At 47.3% G+C, this 16,964-nt stretch overlaps 1 protein-coding gene across 6 annotated transcripts in view; it reads left to right on the top strand.

The window, feature by feature from the left end:
• Positions 1-16,964, top strand: part of CENPE (centromere protein E) — a 38,947-nt gene that overhangs the window by 19,983 nt on the left and 2,000 nt on the right. For 4 of the 6 annotated variants that reach the window (XM_028743634.2, XM_028743630.2, XM_028743629.2 and 1 more), the window contains 13 exons: positions 1,348-1,659; positions 2,135-2,293; positions 3,070-3,288; positions 4,215-4,772; positions 5,839-6,141; positions 6,877-7,179; positions 7,638-7,796; positions 8,139-8,357; positions 8,603-8,803; positions 10,362-10,474; positions 11,162-11,259; positions 12,376-12,538; positions 14,267-14,616. In XM_028743634.2, the coding sequence (XP_028599467.2) occupies positions 1,348-1,659; positions 2,135-2,293; positions 3,070-3,288; positions 4,215-4,772; positions 5,839-6,141; positions 6,877-7,179; positions 7,638-7,796; positions 8,139-8,357; positions 8,603-8,803; positions 10,362-10,474; positions 11,162-11,259; positions 12,376-12,538; positions 14,267-14,616 (3,157 nt within the window). The remainder of the gene's footprint in view (positions 1-1,347; positions 1,660-2,134; positions 2,294-3,069; positions 3,289-4,214; positions 4,773-5,838; positions 6,142-6,876; positions 7,180-7,637; positions 7,797-8,138; positions 8,358-8,602; positions 8,804-10,361; positions 10,475-11,161; positions 11,260-12,375; positions 12,539-14,266; positions 14,617-16,964) is intronic. The other 2 variants (XM_028743631.2, XM_028743632.2) reach the window with 2 other exon arrangements.

The raw sequence follows: 16,964 nt of genomic DNA, 5'->3' as shown, positions 1-16,964 counted from the left end.
AAGTGAAGCTACCAAACCCATGGAACTGGGTTCCATGTAATCCCCATCAGCTTCTCAAAACAAGGCAGGAATATGACTTGGAATTGCTATTTTTGGTAGCTACTACAGCAGATATATTTTCTGTTTTGTAAACAAAACATGTTTTTACTATGTTTTATATGTACTGTAAGCTGCCCAGAGTGGTTGGGGAAACCCAGCCAGATTGGCGGGGTATAAATATCAAAATTATTGTTATTATTATAATTATATTCCTGTGTGCACGCACAAAATAGCAACCACTAATTCCAGGAATAAATTCTATTCTAGGGTATTCTGCTCCTTAGCAGAATTTTGACATGCTCTCATTTCTTTTTTCTTTTTCCCCCCTCTTTTTTTTATTGCAATTTGGCAGGAAGTAAGCCTTTTTAGGCTACTGGAGCACACTAGATCCCTTGTGTTACTTACTATGAGCCTAGTTTGAATCTGACTAGGTTTGCATGTAACACGAAGCGAAACCATGGCTTAGCAAAAGCAATATGCCATATGAGTTGTTGGGAGTAAAGATTATGACAGCAGCACTCTTTCCCCCAGTCCTGCTTCTCTCATGATACACAGGACTAAACTGGTGTTGAATCCAAACCTGGGTTTATGGTTTGTCTTGCTCTGCATAATCTATGAGCTTATAGCCAATGCATATTCTTGGTTTATTGCTTGTGGTTTGTCTGGGGTAAGTAAACCGCAAAGCCTGGTTCATGTGCAACACTAGCCCAAACCATGGCTTAGCCCTGGGTTCAGCTGCAGCAGTACTGGGGAGGAGAGTTGTGGCCATGATCTTCACTCCAGAAAACCCACAAGTTTGCTTATTCTTGGTAAGCATAAATTGGCTTGGTGTTAGATGTGAATTGGGACTGTGTAACTTCGCTGAAATCAGTACAGTGGTACCTCGGGATGCGAACGAGATCGGTTCCGGAACCCCATTCGCATCCCAAACAGACCATAAGGCACGTCTGCGCATGTGCGGGTCGCGTTTCACTGCTTCTGCGCATGCGCGTGATGTCATTTTGACCTCATACGTGAGCGGCGAAACCTGGAAGTAACGCGCTCCGTTACTTCCGGGTCGCCGCGGAGTGCAACCCGAAAGCGCTCAACCTGAAGCATATTTATCCCGAGGTATGACTGTATTGTCCACAGGTAACAAAAATCTTTGTGGGAGAAAATGAGCACTATAAAGACCCTTTTAATGACAAGAATCAAAATTTAGTGTTTCTAAGTTGGATTTGAGCTTCATTCTTACATATTAGCGTCAAATTTTTACTTACATTAATGTCATTCTTACTTATTTCTGTCTTTCCATAAATTATAATGAAGCTTTCTGGCAAGATCAAAGAGATGCAAGAAAAGGACTTGGAGCAAGAGAAACTTCTTGGTATGAGAGAACAACTTGATGAAGCACATCAAAAACTGAGTGAAATGGAGCAACTCAAAGACCAGTTGAAGACCTGGGCATCTAAAATGGAGGCTGAGGAAATGGAGAAGCTGGGCCTAGCTCAAAGGCTCCAAGAGAGTGAAGAAGAGATGCAGGCGCTGACTCGGGAAAGAGATGACCTGAAGCAGAAGGAGGAGGCTCTCAGGCATGAGAGAGATCAGATCAAAGAAGATATCCAAGAGACTGTGTCAATGGTAAGCAAAACCTCCCACTTGGATTACCGCAATGTGTTGTACATGGTGCTGCATTTGAAAATCGTTCAGACCCTTCAGGAATTCATTATATGATCATACCACACCAGTGCTTCTCCATATCAAAGTTCTGGTTTTAGCCTTTAAAAGCTGTAATTAGTTTGAGGTGGGATGGAACATGCCTATAAATGAGCACACGTGAAACTCACATGGAACCAAAGTTTTCAATGTTTGATATTGCATTCTGTTTTTATGTGTTGGAAGCCTCTCAGAGTGGCTGGAGCAACCCAGTCAGATGGGCAGGGTATAAGTAAAATTTATTTATTTATTTATTTATTTAGATAATTCATCTGCCCTGACATCAAACTAGAGAGCTTTGAAAAGGGTAGCAGAACAATTCATAGCACTACTGCAAGGCAGTGTATGTCATGGGAACTCTAATGCATGTATCTCTTTTGCTTTACTTTCAATGTAAAAGAACATTGAATCACAAGAAGAACTGAGAAGTGCGCAAAATTCTCTGAAGCATCATGAGAAGCAAATTAAAGAACTGGAAGAAGCCATTGTGGAGAGAGAATCACAGATTTCAAGTGTTAAAGAATCTCTAGGGGTCACTATTGAAGAACAGAAGCAACAGGTAACATCTGTCTCAGTTGCAAAGTTTATTGGTCTAGGTTGGAGCATAATTAGGAGCATAAGAAATGCCCTGTGTAATCTTGATCCTTACTCCACGTAGCTCATTATTGTCTTTTCTGACTGGAAGTGGCTCTCCAGGTTTTGGGACAGAGGACATTCTCAGCCCTCTCTACAAATGCTGGGGATTAAATCTGGGACCTTCTAAGTGCAAGACAAGTGTTCTGTCGCTGAGCTGTGGCCCTTTTTGCTTTGAGTGTGAATGTTTGGGGTTCAGTTCCGAGACAAGCCCCATTTAAGGCAACACCACTTGTTTTCTGTGGTGACTAAAGCTTAAAGTACTTTAGCTGGCCGGTAACATGTTAAGACATCAGAGGCTGTTAAACACTGCTAGAAAGTTTGGGATGTTGTAGAATAATTGTTGAAATGGTGCAATATTGGATGGAAGCACGAAAGTGCAGACTTCCATGTATATATTAACTCCAGCATCAGAGGCACCCATTTTCTGCATGCTGGTTGCTGGAGAATAATGCCCTCATACCCTGCTCTGCAGAGGCATCTGGTTGGCTGCTGCAGGAAAAGAGGGTTCTGGAGTCAAGAAGCCTCTTGGTCTGATTCAGCAGGGCTGTTCTAGCACTGCCCTCCTCTTCTTGCCAAACATCTCTGAATGTTCTGCACCGGATTGTTGATCACCTGCCTTGCATGAAACATTTGTTGTTCACCTGCCTTGCATGAAACATTTTCTAGGGTAGAAAAAAAATGTTGTGTTTCATCTTGCAGATACTAAAGTTAACAGAGCACTTGGACTGCTTCAACACAGAGAAAAATATGTTAACTGGGGGAGACGGGGATGCAGAGGAAATCAAGCTGGAGGAAAATAACCAGCTTCAGTCAATGAAGGAAAAAATCTTGTCCCTTGAGCAAGAGAAGACTTTGCTAAAGCAACAACTGGAGAGTCTGCAAGAGCAAAAGAACTGGTACCTGGAAAGCAGTCAGCTGGTAATTGTTGTGTATTGCTTGTTGTGGGCATCAGTCACAACCAGCAGTCAGCTGGTAATTGTTGTGTATTGCTTGTTGTGGGCATCAGTCTGTCCTGAGAGGCAATGGAGTACGCCACCAGGGGTGAAGTCAATTGACAGAAGTGACCTCCCTGGGAGCCAGCCTGGGCAGTGTATATGGAGCTCCTGGGCTGCCCAGAAGACAAGACCCCCCCCCCACTCTTGGCCTCACTGATGTGGTCCAAAGAAAAGCAGAGCAATACATTTAGCACCAACATGGTAGCAGGAGTTGCCAGAAGGAGGCGTGCAAGGCACCATCCAGCCATCTTAGGGACTCCACTCCAGATTTTTGTAGTGTTTACTCCTTATCCTTTTCTTCTCCCAAAGATAATCCACAAGGCAGTTGTGTATTACAGGGTTACACCTGTATTTGTGTATTACAGGTGGGCATTTTAGTGTCATGTCAAGCCATAACCCAAGGTTTACTGTGCACAAACAAACTGGAGATTGGAAACAAACCATGATTGGTACACCAAAAACAAACCTTGGTTTATCGTCATGGTTTGTTTCCCCTTACCCCAGCACTAGCAGAGAGGAGCAAAGAAGACATAATTTGCTCATCTACAGTAAGTCATGACTTACAGTGATGTGCACAGATGGTCAGACACAAGTTGGAGTCTGTCTTTGAGAGAAACTGATAAGTTAGTCTTGGATATTTAAATTGGAATTTTTAAAAGTTTCAGCCCATAATTTTAGATAAACTTTAAATAGCTGAAATGGCTTTTTGCAAGCAAGTTTACAAGAATTCAAACAACTGACTACATGGTGTGTTAAAGGTTCTTATAACATTTTGGGGATAAAGTTAGAATATTGACACTTGCAGAGCTAGAGCACATCTGACATCTTGCCCATTTTCCTTTTCTTAAGCCACCTAGCAAGATCCAAGAGCTGCAAACAGGAGACACTGAAGAGGATAGACTTCGTATGAAAGAAGAACTCTGCCAAGCTCTAGAGAAGTTGAGTGAAATGGAACAACTGAGGGAGCGATTAGAAGCTAGTGAGTCTAGATTTGAAGCTGAGGTAATGGACAAGCTGACAGTAACTCAGAAACTTCATGAGCAGGAGGAAGCGATGAAGGCCGTAATGCAAGAACGAGATAATTTGAAGGACATTGTGGGTTCTCTCCAAATAGAGAAGGATCTCATCAAGGAAAAGATTGAAGCAGATGTAGCTCAGAAGCTTCATAATCATGAAGGAGCAATGGAAGTCTTAATCCAGGAACGAGATGATTTGAGGAGGAAGCTGGATGTTCTCCAAAAACAGGGGAAGCTTGCCACAGAAGAGGCTGAAACAGAGGTGCTTCATGAGCATGAAGAAGCAATGAGAGCCTTGACCCAGGAGCGAGATTACCTGAAGGACAAATTGGATGCTCTCCAAGTGGAGAGGGATCTCATCAAGGAAGAGATGCAAGCAGCGAAATCAGTGGTAAAATATTATTAGTTTTTATTAAGTTCATTTTTCTTTTTTACTATTTACAGTTTATTGATATTTGTAAAATTGCAAAAGTGTATCTGCCAACCAGTCTTGCCTTCCCAATGTTTTGGTCCATTTTATAGCTTGCACTTTCATAATTGTGCTGGTCTTTTAATGGAAGCCGAAAGTAAGCCAGAAACCTTTACCAGTTGGATATCTTACCATCGCAAGTTACCGTATTTTTTGCCCTATAGGATGCACTTTTTCCCCTCCAAAAATGAAGGGGAAATGTGTGTACATCCTATGGGGCGAATGCAGGCTTTCGCTGAAGCCTGGAGAGCGAGAGGGGTTGGTGCGCACCGACGCCTCTTGCTCTCCAGGCTTCAGGAAGCTATCCGCAAGCCTTGCGAGCCCAGCGGGAGTTCCCACAGGCTCGCAAGGCTTGCGGGCAGCAGCCCGAAGCACGTGGCGCCCTCCAGAGCACGCCCCGTGCTTCGGGCAGGTGTCCGCAAGCCTTGCGCGCCCGGTGGGACTTCCCGCGGGTTCGCAAGGCTTGCGGGCAGCAGCCTGTTCTGTGGGCTGGGGTCGAAGGAAGCTCGGGCTTCCCCCGCCCCAGCCCCGCGGCTGGGGGGGGGGGGAATATTTTTTTTTATTCATTCCCCCCCCCCAAAAAAAACAAGGTGCATCCTATGGGCCAGTGCGTCCTATAGGGCGAAAAATACGGTAATTACAGTTCTAGGGATCGAGAGCAGATTTTCATAGACCAAATAATGTGCACAGACTGGGGAAATGTTGTGCATGCCCATGTGAGGCCAGGAGCCTGTTCAGATGCATGTTTATCTCCAGAATATTACCAGGGTGGAATGGGGAATGGGCCTATAGGTTGTGCACACACCCTCCCAACTCACTGTAGGGGAAAAGTAATTCTTATATCACACCATGATGAAAGTAAAAAAGCTTGAGGCTAGGAGTGGACAGGCCCTGAAGCCTTAAGGGATGCATGGTTAGTCAGAAATGAGACTGATCTTGAAAAGTGACAGGGTTCTGAAACTAACGGTTAATTTTGAACCCATGAAAGCTTTCTCTTAAGCAGCAAGACAACGAGAGAGCGCTAGAGGAGCTACTCGGACTGAAAGAAGAGCTCTGCGAAGCCCAGCAGAAACAGAGTGTCATGAAGCAGCTGGATGCAGATCTTAAGGCCAGAGAATCTGAACTTGAGGCTGAAAAGATGGAGAAGTTGGAAATGGCGCAAAGGCTTCGCAGCAGCGAAGAAGAGAAAAAATCCCTAACCCAGGCGATGGATACCCTGAAGCAGAAGTGGGAAGCTCTCCAAACTGAGAGTGAGTCACTCCAGAGACTTCTGGAAGCAACTACTTCAATGGTAAGTAGCTGTGGGCCACAAAATGGCAGAAGGAGCAGTTTGCTTCCTTTGGATAGCCAGCCTATTCTGCCCCTACCACCTTAGAAAGCAAGTTTGATTCTGGCAAAGTAACAGCTGGTGGAGTGGAAATGAAGCTGGTGGTCTAAAGCTGAGCAGGACGTGGGTGGCGCTGTGGGTTAAACCACAGAGCCTAGGGCTTGCCAATCAGAAGGTTGGCGGTTCAAATCCCTGTGACGGGGTGAGCTCCCGTTGCTCGGTCCCAGCTCCTGCCAACCTAGCAGTTCGAAAGCATGCCAGTGCAAGTAGATAAATAGGCGGGAAGGTAAACGGCGTTTCCATGTGCTGCTCTGGTTCGCCAGAAGCGGCTTAGTCATGCTGGCCACATGACCCGGAAGCTGTACACTAGCTCCCTCGGCCAATAAAGCGAGATGAGCGCCGCAACCCCAGAGTCGGCCACGACTGGACCTAATGGTCAGGGTCAGGGGTCTAAAGCTGGCCTTAAATATGGGAAGAGGAGGATTTGTAAGCTATTGAAGGAAGGCTTCTACTTCAAATCTAGTGGCAGGGGGTGGCTCTTCTTGCTCCAACATATAGTATCCCTGGAAGCAGGCAACTTGGAGAAGGGTTTGGGCATTAGGGAAAGGGAGCTCCAGGCTCCACCATTCAAGGTAAACTCTTCATAAAACTGAGTAAGAAAGCAGAACTTGCTTGATGCGTGTTTCTCTTTATATAAAGGTCCAACAGCTAGAAGAAAAGAATCTTGACCTGAGGCAACTGCTTGAGTCGAGGGAAGAGCAGAGCCGGACGGCTGCGGAACGTCTGAATGAGATGGAGCAATTGAAGTCCAAGACAGAAGCCACGGAGAAGGAGAAAGCAGAATTGCTTCAGAAGCTTCACAGCGCCGTGCAGGACTTCAGAACTGTAAATCGGGAAAAAGAGGATTTGAAAACCGCAGTAGATGCTCTTCAAACTGAGAAGGATAACATGATCCGGACCATCCACCGCCTTGGCGAGAGTGTAGAGAAGATGGTTGCAAATGTAAGAGCCCATTTTTAACACCTTTAGACCAACGGCAGTGAATGAGATCCAGTCAGTGGACTGGATCCATGACATGCACACACTGCATGTGATATATTTGATGGGGGAGGTGCCCAGCTGTGAATTGCCTGACATCAATCAGTTGACCCATTTTCTCCCCGCACAGTTTGAAATCAAACTGGATGGGCAAATTAGCAGTGCCTGCAAACCCTTTCAGCCTACCTGTGTCTACCTGCTGCACACCTGGCATGTGTATGATGTCAGGTAGAAGACAGGTGGGCACTGTGTGGCTGAAACTGTCTCATGGTCCAGATGGGAAGGCCTGCCAGACCAAATGAGGCCCCTGGTCTGGAAGTTCCCACCCCTTTTTTTAGAGAGAGACCTTTCTGATATTGTAGAAAAACCATGGGCACAAACGACTATTGGTGGCTTAACAGTGGCTGTTCTGTCTTTAAAAGAATCTGAAGCTGCAAGAACAACTCGAGCTTAGCATTAGCCATAAGGAAGGAGCTAGTGGAATGGCAGAGGAACCGGAAGGAAGGATCTTAGATGAGAATTCTCAGGCCTCAGGACTCCAGGAGATACAGGACCAGACAACTGATCGACAGAAGAGAGAAGTAAGAAAATGCTTCCTATTTTTTTTAATAACACTTGAGTATTCAAAATGGGCCACCTTCATTCTCATTAATTCTTACTTAAAAATAAAAGCTCACAGTAGGAGGCTTTTCATTGTGAGAGAAGGGGCCATTTATAACTGGCTTTGAACTTCAGTGCTTGGGAGCTTAAAAAAAACAATAAGATGACATCTATCAGAACAAAAATACGTGGGATATTATTGTGGGATCTTTCCCGTATTGATGGCAGTTAAGCTATTATTTCTTAAAACATTTTAACCTGCTGTTCAGCCAAAAGCCTGGAGCAGATAATGAATGATCCATATGAATGATATTGCATTGCAGGCCTTACTTGAATCTCAATCTCTATATACTAAACAGGCTGAGTGCTGCCGAAAAGCTGAAGCTGCCCTGAAAGCATCTAAGGAGCAAATCCAAGAACTGCTCCTAGAGTTGAATACACTGAAAGAAAAGCAAACACATTGTGCGGCTGCTAATCTTGCCTTGGAAGAAGAAAACTATAAGCTGGGGGATAAATTAAAAGCAACAGAAGAACAACAGAAGGTGTGCTTTCATTTATCTTACTCTGGTTTTTCTCAGGACTGTGAGAGGACACACTGATGCAAATCTTTTGAGGATTTGCTTAGTGTGACTTTCACTGGGGTTGGCTCTTGTGTGAAGCATAACATCACCCGACATCACAGTGGCATTAGGTCAGGTCTTCCCCACCTCTGTTCTAGGCACCTCTGTTCAATGGCATTTTCAGTTGTCATCAGTGATGCCTCCAACTGCTATTCCTCTCTAACTAGAGTCTGAAGCTGAAAATCCAAGAGCTGGAAAATGCCTTGAGTGAAATGAGAGGAAATTTCCAGGAAAGGGAAAAGGCTGCCCAGTTGGCAATGGAGCTGAAAGTGCGAGCGGCCAAGAATGATGCGGTCCGTCTTGGGGCTGTATTAAAGGAGAAGGAGAACAGCCTAAGAAGTGCACTTGCAGAGCAAGAAACTCTCAAGGTATGCACTGACTTCCTAAGAGAGGCATTTCCTGTTTTCATGCTTTCTATTACAGACGGAAGTGAAGCTTCTCCAAAGAACCTAATACTGGTTTACGTTCATTACAACATTTTATGTTCCCTCCACTCACCTTTCTCCCGATAGGCTCCAGGCAGCATGCATGTCTTCCTCCACCTCCATTTTATCCTCATGCTGTTAGTTCACTGATAGTAAGTGGCCCAAGGTGACCCAGTGAGCTTCATGGCTAAGTGGGGGTTTGAACCTTGATCTCCCTGGTCCAAAGCCAGCACTCAAACGCAGGCATTGGGAACCTCTGCCCCACAGGCCAGATTAGACCCAGCAGGGGTCCCAGTTTGGCCCATGAGGCTGTCTTTCCTCAATGTATTGCCGCCTGCCCCACACCGAATGTCATATGTGATGCTGGATGTAGGGGCAGATAGATGCAACTGGAAAGGACCAGCCAGAAGCTCAAAGTGGGTTCCTGGTTATTTGAGAGTGCTGCTCAGCAAGCCCTACTGGAATCAGCTGCACCCAGGAATTATAATAATAATAATAATAATAATAATAATAATAATAATAATAATAATAATAATAAAAAATAATGATCAAACATTAAAAACGTCCCTAAACAGGGCTGCCTTCAGATGTCAGATAGTTGCTTATTTCCTTAACATCTGATGTGACAGTGTTCCACAGAGCGGGCGCCACTACCCAGAAGGCCCTCTGCCTGGTTCTCTGTAGCTTCACTTCTAGCAGTGAAGGAACCCCCAGAAGGCCCTCAGAGCTGGACTGAACGATGGGGGTAGAGATGCTCCTTCAGGTATACTGGGCCGAGGCTGTTCGGGACTTTAAAGGACAACACTTTGAATTGTGCTCAGAAACGTACTGGGAGCCAATGTAGGTCTTTCAGGACCAGTGTTATATGGTCTGGGCAGCTGCTCCCAGTCACCAGTCTAGCCGCTGCACTCTGGATTAGTTGCGCTGCATTCTGGATTAGTTGTAGTTTCCAGGTCACCTTCAAAGGTAGCCCCATGTAGAGCGCATTGCAGTAGTCCAAGCGGGAGTTAACTAGAACATACACCACTCTGGCTTTCTCCAATTTCAGCCATGGTTTTGAATTCATTTTTGCTTTGTGGACAGTGTTTCATAACGACCATCAGGTGATTGACAGGTAGGTGGCCTTGTGCATCCGTCAGAGCAGCTTCCCACCCCTGCTCTAACCACGAATCAACACTGGCTTTTCATAAATCCATGCGAAACACAAGAATGTATTGTACCTTGTATATGCTGACAGATATAGTGCCTTTAGCCAAAGCACTAGAGCCCAAGTCTGAGGCTCTGTAGGTTTACTTAAATGAATAATTCTTAATCTTGGCTAGTAGGAGGAAGTTGCTGCTGCTACTGTACAACTCTGGTAGCCTGTTCTCATCTGGCATTTAAACTGTTGATTATTTTTAACTATTGTCTGTAGCTTTCGAGAATAACCTGCTTGCCAAGGGTGCATAGCAACGCTTCCCCCTCCTGCTTAGACGTCTTCTTGCCTCCCTCTTAATTTTAGGCCAAACTTAATGAAGGTGCTGAATCAAACAAGGACGAAATCGAGGACCTCAAAACTCAGCTTGCTAAAGCAGACATGGCAAGAATGAAGCAGAGCAAATATTTTGATCAAGAGTAAGTCCTGTTTTACTTAGCTGACTTTTCTTTCGTAGCCCCTGAGTAATAGTCTGGAGATCCAACTTCCCTGGAAATTGTTAGCCTTACAGGATTGGGGCTTGGACTTCTGGGGCTTAAGCTGGACTCCACTGGCTCCTTAACTCAGGGGAGCCTAGTTGACAACATTGGTCCCTAAGCAGGTGGCCCTCTTGTCTGTTCTTTAAGGGGCAGATGGAACTGATGGGGAGGAGGTGCCCCATCTAGCTGGTGAGAGCCGCAGTGAGTGGAGGTAGCAGTTACTGCTGTCTGATTCTTCTCTTCCTCAAAAGCCAATTGGAAATGATGGCCTCTGACAAAAGTAGGCTTTGGCCTCTGAAAACATATGTCAGAAAAGTTAGTATTTAAAGTTTGATGAAGCACAGCTTGGCTCTTGGTTGACTCCAGCTTTATGTCAATAAATTTCCCACAGTGGGAAACGGGAAGAGAGGCCTTTGCTTCCAATCCAACTGGGCTTTTCATAGGTACTTAACAACACTTTTGCAGAGCAACCCTATGCATACCTATTTGGAAGGAAGCCCCAGAGTGTTAAATGGAGCATGCTCCCAGGTATAGTTATGGCTTTGGGGTGGGGGAGGGATTGCAGCCTTGATTTCTTTTTCTTTTTTATAAACAAAATGAAGAATCACGTTATTGTTCTTTTCCCAGAATGGCTAATGCAAAAGCTCTTGCAGAGCACAGAGAGGAGCAGTTGAGAAAACTCAAGGAAGAACTTCGCAGAGTGCAACAAGAGCAGGATGTGACTGGTAAGCAGATATCAATTGAGCAAAGTCATATTCTGACTGTATCAACTGTGTTTTTAAGGTCTAGATCAGGGGGTGGAACCTCTGGCTTGGGGATCAAATGTGGCCCTCTAGTCCTCTCCAACCGGCCCTCAGGTCATTCTCCAGGCCATACCCATTACTAACTTGCTCTTTGAGTGTCTTTGAACTGTGATAAATGCCTTTTGTTTGCCTGGATGGAAAGATGTGTGTGTAGAAGCCTCTGTGTGACTATTATGTAGCCTCCTGTACAAACCTCCAAGTCACGCCTCTGATCTTGCCCATTTTTTCCACTGGCCCTTCTTGCCACTGGGGTGCAGCTTCCAAAAGGTTACCACCAAGGAAATGCGACCCCATGCTGCAAAGGGCCAAATGGGCAATCATGAAAAAGGCCTCTTTTACTATTCTGAGTTATGGAGCACAGTAAATAAGATATGTCTAACAAGAGAAGCAAACATTTCATCTCTGTAAGGCTAGTATTCACAGATTCCTTTGTGTCTCCAAAGTACTTACAATTACTGTAAAACCAACTGATAAAGCTTCCCTTGAAATGTGACGCAATGCTTATGTTGATTTGATTGCAAAATCGGTATTTTTAAAATTGCATCTTACCTTAACAATTGTATTATCGAGGATTTTATAGAGTTCTTTAAGTTTGGAAGTTGAGAATTCTGTGCTAAAATGCCCAGCCTGAACCTATATACCTTGTAAATTTGTATCTTTGCTTAATCTTCTAATCTCTATCTGCTGTCTTGGAAAAGGGTGTATTCAGTATTCAGGATATATGCATCCCCACCTTCTATGCACCTCTGCAGACCTGGGAAACTGGCACACATAGGCATAGCAGAATTCTTAAATGGTACAGTTACCATCCAACGCAGGCATAGGCCAACTCCAGCCCTCCAGATGTTTGGGACTACAATTCCCATCATCCCTGACCACTGGTCCTGTTAGCTAGGGATGATGGGAATTGTAGTCCCAGACATCTGGAGGGCCGGACTTTGCCTATGACTGATCCAACCATTCATGTTGTTTGCTTCTGTCAGTCACTGTGATGTTTTCAGTTTTTAACAGGCTCCTTTTGTTAACCCTCTTTTTCAGTAATAGCATCGCACAAAGACAATTCTCAGGTACCACTAGCGATCACTTGTGGCGGTGGAAGTGGAATAGTACAAAGTACCCAGCTGCTTGTGCTGAAATCTGAGCATGCGAAACTGGAAAAGGAGCATGCTCAACTGAAGAAAAAACTGGAGATTATGTTAAAGTAAGCCCTAAGGTTTATCTGGAATTGTTCTTCTCCCACTATCAGTTGCATGTCTGTTCTTCAAAACTGTGACGCTCTTAACAGTGGCATTTCTGTTGAGACAAATATACTTGTGCATAAGTTTGATAGGCCATGAATCACAGAATCCTAAGCTGCCAGCCTGCCTTGGACTGCGAAAGCAAGCAGCCTAGTGAACCACAGTATGTGGCTGATGTGTTGCATACAGATGGTGTGGACTGGCTTCTCAGAATGCACCATGCCTTGGCATGGGGGTCCCCAACCTTTCTGGGCCACCAGGACACATGTGGATGTCTAAAGTTGTTGTGCACACCACAAAATACTCATTTTACAGAGCCCAGTATGAAAAAGACCTCTGTGCTCCCACCCAAAAAAACCCAAACGAATAATCCACAGCCTTGGTGAGCACTTGTGTGTGTCTTAGGGGGCACTATGGTACCCACAAGTGACAAGTTGGGGGCCACAAGTGTAGCACATTCCATTTAGCTGTTTATACTGTTAACGGAGAAATCTGAGGGCTCCCTTGGGCAAAAATACAAGGACACCAGCCAGGAATACCAGAGCAAAACAGTGAATTGTTATGTTTGGTATTGTGTAGCAGAGGCCCTTTGAATAGATAGGAAGAAACTGTGATGAAGTGTTTTGTGGGGACAAGTCACAAAAGTGATTGTGCTGATTTTGGTAGTGCATGATGTGTATGATATCTGCTGGAGGGGCAAACCCCCGCCCCCCCATACATTAATTCCTGCAACACTACCTAGGACACCACTTTTACCATGAATTTAGGACAGGTTTTTTTTTCTAGTTTTTTTTTTCCTTTTACAAATCTGCACTCGGCCACAAAGCTCAGTCGTGACCTCTTGACCCAAGCTATGTCCCAGATCTGTTGTGAGTAGGGAATGGGGTGTGGGAGAAGAGTCATGCCTGCTGCCTTGTGTTCCTTGGAGTTGAAAGGCAAGCTACACAGTACAAAACCAATCAATACCATTGAATACATTTGTCCATTCCAGTGTCAGTTCGCGACACGTCAGTTTGTAAGCAGGCCAAAGCCCAGCTTGCATCGTTTTGAATGAAGGCATGCTAGAGGTGTTTTTTAAATAGTGCTGCTGCCACTATTCAGAAGGGGAGGAGGTGGAAACAAGTTCCATGTTTCAGGGGGTGGGACGTTAGAAGCAGAGTCTGATCTCTCCAGCGAGAGGGCCTGGCAGCAGGCCTCCCACTGCTAGCTCGCCTCCTTTCTCCAAATAGGAACTAGTAGTTCAAATCTTAGGCAGCGATCACATGTCTGACAAGAGGACTGATCTCATCTAGGCCACTGCAGAGAGTCATGTGCAGAATTTCATGTGAGGCACTATTTAGAATGAGAAGACTTCCAGTGGCAGCAAGCTGAATATCTTCAGGTAGATCAGCCTGAGGGCCACTAACTTCTAAACACCCTTGCACATCCCTCTACATCCAAGCCTTTATCACAGTGCAAGGACAGGCAGGCAAAAATACTCAAGAAGGCTGTGAAGGAAGGCCAGCGTCCTGGGGAGATCCCCAAGGGCCAGGCACAGAGGTCTACATAGAGGTCTGCCTTTGACCCCCAGGGCTGAGGTTCCCCACTGTTGTGCTAGATGAAGCCAAGCCTTTCCCTCTGCTTGTAAGGGGTGGGTAGGCTGAGAGCACCAAAATGACTCTTCTCTTCAACGTGTCTCCTTTGTGTTCCAGAAATGAGCTGCTCTGGAAGGAGGAAGTTAGGAAATGGAAGGAGCGGTCCTCAAGGAGGCAGCGGTCCACAAGCGAGGAGCAACAGCTAAAATCACCAAGGAAGACTGCTCCTCCTTCTGTGTCGGAGCAGCCATCTTCTCCCTGTAGGGAGTGGTCTTTGAGGAGGCAGCAGCCCACAAGCGAGGAGCAACAGCTAAAATCACCAAGGAAGACGGCTCCTATGTTGGAGCTGCCATCTTCTCCCTGTAGAGAGCGCTCCTTGCAACCAGCTCTGTCGTTGGACATGCCCATTCCTGTGTTGTTGAGCTGTCCAACCTTCTTTGATAACTCACGCTTAGGAGATTTTAAAGGTAGGTAATGGCGTGGTACAGGGGTGTGCAGAAGGCAGACTGAGATCTGCTGGGAGACCTCTGGGAGATTTGCCGCAGATTGGCAAGGATTTGTGAATTCCAGCAGCTGGACAACTGCAATAACGAAACAACTGTGTCCCCACCCACTGAAACAAAAGACTGCTGAAATGAAGCAGGAACCACAGGAATGGCTTGTTTCTGGCACTCAGAACAAATCCCTTTGTTTAGCAGCTGCTTGGGGCACCATGTTCTTTCATGCATGTTACAATTGGTTGATGTTGGGGTTCTCAGAAAACACAGTGGTATTATTTTCTATTAATATATATCTACTGCCCTTCATTACAATACCCCCCCCCCCAGTTTTTATTTAGAGATGTAAATAAGTTTATTATTATTTACAGAGGTAGATCTCACAAGCCTGAAGTCTGTTCTCTCTTGGTGTGATATACTACCTGAAAGGGAAGAACCTCTAAGAAAAATGCACATCCCATGAAAAGTGCCACACTATCAGCCATGTAAAGTGCTTCAAGGGTGCCTATGACCCCAAGTGGGGGAATAATCAATAATAACTTCAGTTACTGCTCATACACACACTCAGAATAGGTGACTCTGGTAGGTCCAAAGTAGCCGGCAATAGCAGTTACACCATCTCTCTCATTCCAGTGTTCAGTGTGCCTTTTGGCCCACAGTTCCCCATATGCTGCGGAGATAACAAGTATAGCCAAAATGCAACAGCAAGAAGCAGGAAAGGCGCTGCAAGGGTCTGGGAGGAGCAGGTGTGCGTAGTTAAAACTGCTCTCGTTAAAGCAAGCCGTAAGGTTCTCCCAGTACACTGATGCGCATGGTTGTGTTGCACTTTGCCATTTGCCGGAGCAGTTTTGATTCTGTTTTAAAGGCTCTGGAATCTTGTAGCACAATAGCTAGCAGACTTTGTTCCCTCCTTCAATTGCTCACTCAGTCATGCTGCTCTTCATTGTAGTACAGTGGTACCCCGCAAGACGAATGCCTCGCAAGACGGAAAACCCGCAAGACGAAAGGGTTTTCTGTTTTGGAGGCGCTTCGCAAGACGAATTTCCCTATGGGCTTGCTTCGCAAGACGAAAGCCCATAGGGAAATCTCCGGGGACCTGTTTTAAATTGCTGGCGGTCGGGAGCAAAGACTTTCGCCCACAGCCGGCCTTCAGAAGAGGTCCTGGACCTCTTCTGAAGGCTGGCGGGGGGCAAAAGTCTTTGCTCCCCCCCCGCCTGCCTTCCCGGGACAGCGGAGACTTCTCCGCTGCCCCGGGCGATCTTAAAATGCTGGCGGGCGGGAGCGAACGCTTCGCTCCCGACCCCCAGCATTTTAAAATCTTTGGGCGAGTGCCTGCAAGCCTCGCGCGCCCGGCAGGAGGTCCCGCCGGGTGCGCGAGGCTTGGGGCGGCAGCCTGTCACCCGAAGCACGGGGAGCCCTTCGGAGAGCTCCCCTTGCTTTGGACGAGTGTCTGCAAGCCTCGCGCGCCCGGCAGGAGGTCCCGCCGGGTGCGCGAGGCTTGGGGCGGCAGCCTGTCACCCGAAGCACGGGGAGCCCTTCGGAGAGCTCCCCTTGCTTTGGGCGAGTGTCTGCAAGCCTCGCGCGCCTGGCAGGAGGTCCCGCCGGGTGCGCGAGGCTTGGGGCGGCAGCCTGTCACCCGAAGCACGGGGAGCCCTTCGGAGAGCTCCCCTTGCTTTGGGCGAGTGCCTGCAAGCCTCCCGCGCCCGGCAGGAGGTCCCGCCGGGTGCGCGAGGCTTGGGGCGGCAGCCTGTCACCCGAAGCACGGGGAGCCCTTCGGAGAGCTCCCCTTGCTTTGGGCGAGTGCCTGCAAGCCTCCCGCGCCCGACAGGAGGTCCCGCCGGGTGCGCGAGGCTTGGGGCGGCAGCCTGTCACCCGAAGCACGGGGAGCCCTTCGGAGAGCTCCCCTTGCTTTGGGCGAGTGCCTGCAAGCCTCCCGCGCCCGGCAGGAGGTCCCGCCGGGTGCGCGAGGCTTGGGGCGGCAGCCTGTCACCCGAAGCATGGGGAGCCCTTCGGAGAGCTCCCCTTGCTTTGGGCGAGTGCCTGCAAGCCTCGCGCGCCCGGCAGGAGGTCCCGCCGGGTGCGCGAGGCTTGGGGCGGCAGCCTGTCACCCGAAGCACGGGGAGCCCTCCGGAGGGCTTCCCCTGCTTCGGGCGAGTGTCTGCAAGCCTCGCGCGCCCGGCAGGAGGTCCCGCCGGGTGCGCGAGGCTTGGGGCGGCAGCCTGTCGCCCGAAGCACGGGGAGCCCTCCGGAGGGCTTCCCCTGCTTCGGGCGAGTGTCTGCAAGCCTCGTGCGCCCGGCAGGAGGTCCCGCCGGGTGCG

This window comes from Podarcis muralis, chromosome 9 (genome assembly GCF_964188315.1).
Source record: "Podarcis muralis chromosome 9, rPodMur119.hap1.1, whole genome shotgun sequence".
Lineage (NCBI taxonomy): Eukaryota > Metazoa > Chordata > Lepidosauria > Squamata > Lacertidae > Podarcis > Podarcis muralis.
Note: the sequence above shows the minus strand (reverse complement) of the source record. Positions and strands in the feature narration are given on the sequence as shown.